Source organism: Rhodnius prolixus, unplaced genomic scaffold (genome assembly GCF_049639745.1).
Source record: "Rhodnius prolixus isolate KJV_2025 unplaced genomic scaffold, Rpr scaffold_14, whole genome shotgun sequence".
In the NCBI taxonomy this organism is placed as follows: domain Eukaryota; kingdom Metazoa; phylum Arthropoda; class Insecta; order Hemiptera; family Reduviidae; genus Rhodnius; species Rhodnius prolixus.
In genome coordinates, this window is record NW_027411594.1 from 11,006,911 (window position 1) to 11,015,441 (window position 8,531).

Below are 8,531 nucleotides of genomic sequence, written 5' to 3' on the forward strand. Positions count from 1 at the left end.
GGGTAGGGTTTTATTAAAAACCAAAAACATCCACAAGGTCTTGAAGCTCAATAAATGCACACTTTTCCAGTAATTGGATGACTCCTTGATCCATTAATCATTGAAAAAATACAGTTAAAATTTTAAGAAATTTCATCGAGAACAAATTTTTTGCACATTAAGTAAAAATTTTATAGTTTGTGAGAAACGTTTTGAGACTTTGGGTTAAGCAGTTTTATAGGAAATTTAATGCTCTTTCGTTTGGAATAAGCAGATTTGTTGTAGGATAAAGGATAGAAAAGTTACGGCTTTTTTTATGGGGAAAAACGCGAATATCGATGGAAAAGTTAAAATTGCAAATATCTTGGACTCTATTGAGAATCGAGCCGTAGTGAATAGAATATTTTTTGTTGCATTTGAGCTGCTGAACCACCTCCCTAAGTTTCGATCTCTCCTCCGTGTACGCCCTGTATAAGTCTCTTTTGTTAAGGGTTTGAAAAAATGTTTCTATTTAAGCATGTTCTTCCGCCCCCTTACTCGAAACCAATCAGTTCACTGATATAACATTAAAAGGAATTAAACTTCAACTAAAAGGTAAACTTTGAATTAAAAAAAAATAACCAGCAATAAGTGAAGTAGAAGAATGAACCAAAGACAGAACTAGGAGCTGCTAATGCAACAAGAAGTGAACAAGAAAAAGGAATGTGAGCTCTGTTCACTAATGTTCAAGCTGATATTTACTGAGAAAAAAACTATTTATGGAGATGATGGAGTGAAGCTTTCTTTTGGGTACTTCTGAGTGATTTGGGTCACTAACAACCTGTCCATGGTAGTATCTAAACGAAATATAAATATGAACTTCCAGCTATTTTTGTTTTTTCAGCTACAGAGTTCACACACACAGAAAATATAAAATAACTTTTGCAGCAGTTATACCACAACATAATAATTCAAATTAAATAATAACATCCCCACAAAGATCTTTAAAAAAACTTGTTTTTGGATTATTAGAAGAGAGTATTTATTAACCGGATATTTCAGGCGATAACTAGGTATAAACAATTTGACAAGCTTTTCTTGAAATTTGACTTACCCAACATGTAGAAAAGAAAGTGGAAATTGTGATTATTTTGGTTTTTAGCGGTTTGTGCAGCGACATTCAGGCAAAGAGTCGTTTTCATGACGATGATCCCAAAATTCGTTATACTTTGCAAGTAAATGAAGAAAACAAGAATGAGAGTTTGGATTAATCCCATAATTTATTCGGAAAATTGGATACCTACTCTAAAACATAAATTGATAGAATACAGCCATAAAATAAATAAATAAAAGATATTAATAGAAAATATAAATAAATAAATAAATAGATAAAATAAAAGAAAATGTAACAAAAATTTGTTAAAAGGGATGCCTGATTATAAAATTACTGAGGAAGACTGATTTAAAACTAAAGCGGATCTGGTTGATTGTGGTGTTCGTTTTGCTTATGCCGACTGTTAAGTTGGTTGGTAAATTTTTATCAAAAAGGAATTGTCCTTTCTTTTTGTGAATTAAATCAACTTCTGATCGGAAGGACGGCTCACTCCTTCTTTATTAAATCAACTAAATTTTGGCCGACTAAAAATACCATGGCCTTTTGATTAGAGGTTCCTAGGAAGAGAAGTTTGTATCTTATTTTGGGATAAAGGACAATTTTATTTTAGATATCTACCGGCGCGGATGAAAAGTAGCGGGAAGAAAAAGGAACTACACTAGAGGAGAGTTGGAGGAACAAAAAGAAGAGGAGTCAGTTTTTGCTTTGGGAAGAGAGAGGCAAATCTGGAGTTCTGAGAAGAGTGGTGAGTCCAGGGTAATTAATGAAAGCTAGCTCAGAGAGAGCTCGAGAACGAGATTGCTAAGCAACATAAGGCTATCAATACTTTTATCCTAGAGCAGCTCTTAAAAAAAATCTTAAGCAATTCCACACTCATATTTAAACTATTGTAATTCGTTTTTAAGAAATAATAATTTTTATTGAAGTATTTAAAACTTTTTAGATATTTAATAGGTTTTACGAGTATATTAATTATATACTTATATTCGTATAATAATGTTTTTTATTAATATTACTAATTTTTAATTTTTTAAAAGTATTACAACACAAATGGCCCACAAATTAACATGTTATAGGCATAATGTATTCCTTTTTTCTTACGTTTGTCAGAGTGTATTAACTTATCTGCTTCTGGCAATCTGAATACAGCCGGTCAAAGTGTATTCTTCCATACTAAGAATTATCATTATTATTGACGGTCTCACCTCAATTTACTGGTATTGCTTTCATCTATTGTAATAAAATTTTCTACATTAGTGGTATCGACTCCCACACAATGTCCCTACCAGTTGAATTTATCACATTATATTCGATTCTGGAATCAGCTACTGCAGGCCAAAAAATCAATGACGTTCCCACTGTATGCACATTCAAATAGGATCGCCCCTACCCTCACTGACAGCCAGTGCATGCTTCTCCTACTTGGACCTTTCTTCCAGATCTTGGCAGTCTTGACTCTCGAGGAGTGGAAGAAGGCGGAACGGGGGGTCGAGGTCTAGCTGAGAGGGGTGTGAGCTCGTGGTGGTCGTGTGCGGCTGCACCCGCATTCCTGCGGCACTCCCACACATTCGCACACCGCAGGTAGAGAACCCACAACCAAGCCGCTAGCCAGCGCCAGATTCCTGACAACACAAACTTGTTTATTTAAACAAATTACTACTTCGTCAATTTTGATGTACATTCGTAATCAACATTTATCTTACAACCTTTAAAATATCTATACATATAATAGTAATAATAGTTAAATTATTAGTGTAATAATAGAGTCACATTATTATAGTAATAAATCTATTACTGCAATAGATGTATAATGTGAAAATTATTAGATCAGAACGTTTGTGTGTATGCAATATGCGCTCTTTCAAAACAACTCTCAACAAGCTTAAACGAGCAAGATCTTAACAAGCTTAACTCTCGTGGGATCTGACTACAATAAGAATAATTATTAAAAGTATTTAACGTGTAGTTTTTAGTGAAGAAATGAAAGCTAAGATTGCCATTTGTTTACTAATAATCACAATTTTTTTAAATTCTCATACCTTTCAAATCTTTGGGCCGCGTAACAGTCGATAAAACTACATACTAAATTGAACAATTGGAACTTGTAGGAGGAAGGGAAGCAACCCTGGCAACTAAAGTAGGTAGTGTTTAGAGCTCTCCTTAACGGAAGATTCTCTGACTTTACCGTGGCCATGAAAGGAAACTTAGGAAGTTAGAACCTTTGTACCTACTGAAACCTCGCCACTTTTCCAATGAGAACAATCAGCTGCTTCTACGAAACAACCATTTTCGCCGGAGTAGTGTTTCGCCACAGTAGTGTTACGTCGAAGTAGTGTTTGAAAAGATCCTCAAGGAAATTCCCACTAGAGTTATAATTGGTTATATGCGGATTTTTTTAAAAAACTATTCTGCACGATTTTTTAAAGAATTGGGTTTTCAGAATGGAAGGACAGAGACTTTAGGATTGACTTTATTTTTGGTATCCTTAGAAATACTGTATGACTAAATATGCCCAAACCTTGCTTAATATTTCTGACCGGAAGGCAGCACAGAAGATGTAGACTGGGGGTCAGTTTTGGAAAAGTCCGAGACTTGGATTTCAGCTTCCTTTGACAACAAAGGGAAATTCATTTGAATAGAAGTGTACAGTCGAATGAATGTATTGACGCAATGAAGCGCTCTAATTAGCCAGATGACAAGTTGGGTAGATTTCGCTGTTGACAATGCCATGCATGCGACCGAGTGTTCAATGGAGCTATCTAAGCACTGCACACATGATTACATTAATTTGAATGTGATTACAGAGGGGACCTGAGAAGGTACACACGTGGTCTTCAGACGATTGGCTGCTCTCAGCTCCACTCCCCATAGCGTAATCCACTTACTTCTTTAATTAGTGATTCGGCCATTAAACAAATAGAACTATTGAATGCAGATTTAAAATGGAAATAACTAGGATAATTATATGTGAAGGTGAAGCAGAAGTGTAGATCGTGCAAACCAACCTCCGCTTGGGCAGAGTCAGCACAGATCTAGAGCAGGAAAGCTACCCTACACTGGACCACTCAAGTTATATTTAATTTTTGGACGAAAATAGAGTATAAAAACGATCTCTTTACTTTGCCAACACGTTAGAGGTACTTTTAATAGGTTTTTTCATAATATTAAGCAAACATTGAATTGAAGTCTCCCAATGTATAAAAATAGACCCCATATCAGTGGCAACTTCTATCAGAAATATCTTTTTAACCATAAAAATCAGCCACAAAGTTATAAATATTTTCAGGTTCCTCATCAGAACATAAAATAAGTAATGGACGTTGAGAGAAATCGGGAAAAGAAGCCAAATAAATATAAGAAATTAATCGCCTGAATTAACCAATATACTATAAAAAGTACTAGGTAAGGGAATTATTTAGAAATTGAGTTCTATCCGTTTTGATGTCCTCTGAGTCCAAAAAAATGGTTTTAGAAAATAGACTGTGTCTGTGTAAAAACATTTCAAAATCACAGAATGGAATTTTATATTTCGATATGTGCCACTCATCGAAAAATCTCTCAACCTCTATTGAAAGATTTGTCCACTTTTTTGAGATTTTTTCGAAAATAGCAGTTTTCTTTGAATTAGGAGTTTTTATTGTATTCGTGCGGATCTGTAAATTATTAAAACTGTCCGGTAGGACAGTTGTATAAGGGTTGATCATCAAAAACTGCAGGAAAAAGCGTAACGTTGAAAAACACCCAACTTTGACAATTTTTTTCTCTTTTTCTATAAAAGATAAAATTCCCAAATTTTCTTTATAATGTAGGGCAAATCCTCCTTTATAACTGTAATTTTTTTGCAACAACTCATATCTAATAGGTTTCGAGAAAAAAGTTGCCGAAAATGAGCAAAAACGGCATTTTCAAAAATTGTTGTTGTTCTTGTTCTTGTTGTTGTTGTTGTTGTTGTTGTTGTTGTTGTTGTTGTTGTTACCTTTTTTGTAAACTGCGTAGCGCCTAAACGCGCGAACCGATATTCATGAATGAGGTGTCATTCGATTCGGAATTTTATGTAGATGTGCCTTTTGGGGGTCTCGACTCTGTACATCGAATGGGAGAGGAGCTAGCCCCCTTTATGTAAGGCCCCCTCCAAAATTATTATTACTAATTACTCTGTAAATCTTGGCCCGATTTTGATAAAATTTGGTAGGATGATAGGGTTAGGGCTCCCCTACATAACATTAGAGCTAATCTTACACTTGTTAAGGGGAAGTATAGCAATCGTTTCAAATTATCGACACGTGAACTGATTTTCATGAATAAAGTGTCATTCGAATCGAAATTTTATACAGATTTGCATTTTAAAAGTCTCGACGCTACGCCTCATAAGGAGGGGAGTTTGCCCCACCCAAGTAAAGCCCTTTCTATAACTATTATTACCAATATTTCCATAACGCTTAGTCCGATTTTGATAAAATTTAGCACGAAGAAGTGATTAAAGGTCCTCTACGTGGCAGTGAAGTGCCATCATGCTCTTACACCTACTAAGAGGAAGTCTTGCAACTGTTAAAATTATCAATGGGTGAACCGATTTACATCAATCAATGAATTGTCGTTCGATTCAAAATCTTTGCCTCTTTGCCTTTTTGGGAGAAGTACTGTATTCACAGTTTGTTTTTCTTACTCCTCTTAAAAAGAAGTACTGAAATCGCAGTTTAATTTTGCTAGTTACGTACAAATACCTTCCTATTTTATTCAAAACGCTTTCTCAAAAAAATTGTTATTGAGGATGGCAACTATAATCATTCTTTATAAAGATCTCTCCAGTGGTAGTTACAGTTCCGACTTAACACCTTTTCAGGTTTTTTTTTTTTCTTCTTCTTCTTCTTAAATGGCTTTTAGTTCTTGCTAATTAGCCAGAGGGTATTATCGGTATAAATAGTTATATTGATATTTGATTTGATTTAATACATTCGAATAGTTCCATGTATACTATGGGGTCTTTTGTCATTAGGATGGAATTTAAGTGTAGTGGGAGCGTGCAGTTTGAGGCTATAATTGCCTTCCATAATTCGTCTCTGTTTTTTGAGAGTTGTGGGCATGCCAGAATTAAATGATTGGCGTCAGCATCCGATTCTGAATCGCAGGAACAAGTTCCGTTGATGTTGACGCCTATTCTTGCCAGATGATGGGGGGTGTAATTGTGGTTTAGCCTCAACCGGGTTATTGTGCCATAAAACCTTCTCTCCACGCTAAAGCCATAGAACCATGGCTTTTTGGGAATGAATGGTTCAATTGCCGCGTAAAATTTTCCTTTTTTCTGAACCTGAATTTTGTATTCCCCTTGCCAGGTTGAATAACATTTCACTTTGTAATTGTTTTTTACATCGCTGGGTAATAATATTTTTAGTTTTGGACAGCTAGTTGATGTGACTGCCTCTTTGGCCCCAGCATCAGCAACTTAGTTGCCTTTGAGCCCTGAGTGGGCCTTTATCCATATTAGGTGGGTAGGCTTGGTGAGGGATAAATTGTGAAGAAGTTTCACTGTTTCTAAAATGAAAGAAGGGGCATCCCGACCTGGATGCTTTAGATTAAACAGGGCGCTCTTACTGTCTGACAAAATTCCTACAGATTCTACATTATTTGTTGCCTGTGCAATCTGTAAGCTTTGGTTAATGCCGACGAGTTCTGCAGTGAAAATGGAAGCCAATTCGCCAAGCTGGTACTGGTAGCTCGCATCCTGCTGCACGTCATATACGGAGCAACCCACACCGTCCGCGGATTTAGAACCATCCGTATAGAGTACATAAGCACTGGGAAATTTATTCTGAAGCTTTTCCAAAAAGTATGCGTTATTTACCGAGTTGGGTTTAGACTTATCATAGTTATAAAAATTGGTGTGGATGTTCTTGTTAACGTCTAGGGATTGTTTCAATTCCGCTGTATAGAACGGCAAAACCTCCCTCCTCTGGAGGGACAAGGAGTGACCAGATAATTCGGTAAATACTCCCACCAAGATCGGATCCTTTTTTCTTAGCCAATATTTGTGCGTAAACACCGTACATGCAAAGTTACTGATTTTTCTAATTACCGGTTTACTGTTGACACATAATCTATTAGTAATAAATCTCGAGGCGAGTATTTTTCTCCTTATATTCAGGGGAAATTCTCTAGCCTCCACTAGCAAGGCGTTAATGGGAGTCGAGATGAGAGCCCCAAGGGCGGACCTCAATGCTTTATATTGGATTTTATCCACCCTGTTTAAGTGGGTAGGAGCGGCATCGCCGTAAAGGAAGCTTCCATAATCAATTCGAGAGAGGACAAGATGTTTATATACGGTTAGAGAGGTTTTGGAGTCAGCTCCATAGGGCAAATGGTTGATCATTCGCAATATGTTCAAGCATTGCTCGCATTTTTTAGTGACATAATTGATGTGATCCTTCCAGGTAAGCTTCGAATCTAACCAAACGCCCAGCGTCCTCATCGAAGGCAAAACCTGTAGGTTATAAGGGCCAAGTGCCATGGTGGTGTTGGTGGTAAATCTCCTTCGGCGAGTGAATATAGTTACGCTACTTTTGCTTTCTGATACTGTTAAGCCGAGGTCTGTGCACCATTTATTGAATTTATCCATTGCTGCATATAGAATGGACGTGGCTTCATTCAGGCTTTTCGCTTGGCTGTAAATGAGTATATCATCGGCGAACTGTGATATTCCCACTTGTGAATTAATTGTGTCTGCCAAATTTGCGGTGTACAGTGTAAATAATATAGGGCTTAATATAGCCCCTTGAGGAAGTCCAACGTGAGTTTGACGCCCTTGGCCATAAAGGACACCATTACATCGGACATATATTGTCCTATCGTAGAGCAGACTAAGAATTTGCTTGGTTATCCTCGGCGGTGCCTCCATAGCTATCAGTTTTTGTATTAATATTGGTATGCTCACATTATTATATGCATTACGCAAGTCTAAGTTAGTAGCCACCAGGAATTCTCCATTTGTAACCTTTTCAGGTTATAATGATAGAATTGCTTATTCCAAATTTTAAACAAATCTGTAAAGCAGATATGTAACTTTGCAAAAAAATGAACATCTATCCAAAAGGTACAAAAATCTCCTTAACAAAAACTTACAGTTTTAAAAGTTAAGTATAAGGGTTGATTAAACGCCAAAAGGTACACAAATCAGCTAGTACCCAACATTTCATTCATGCTTAGTTCATATAATTTAAGTAATTTTGCTGCATTAACTTTTCCTTCACATTTTTTAGAATTTATTAGATATCACAGACCCTTATGCTGGCCAGTTCATTCATAATATTATTTTGTTATAATTATGATAAAATGTATATTATATCCGTTTTTAAATAGGTACTTTATTTTAACTCTATTCCGAATTATTCTTCGGATTTAGCTTTAATTTGCTTTTTATTCTGAGATGTCACATATATATGCAAAAGTAGAAAAAGACAAAGTT

General features: G+C 36.0%; 1 protein-coding gene across 1 annotated transcript; it reads right to left on the reverse strand.

The window, feature by feature from the left end:
* Positions 1–6,515: 6,515 nt before the first annotated feature.
* On the reverse strand, positions 6,516–7,964 carry LOC141451933 (uncharacterized). The gene has a single exon (XM_074123763.1). It carries the CDS (start codon positions 7,962–7,964, stop codon positions 6,516–6,518), a length of 1,449 nt encoding a protein of 482 aa, XP_073979864.1.
* Positions 7,965–8,531: the final 567 nt, after the last annotated feature.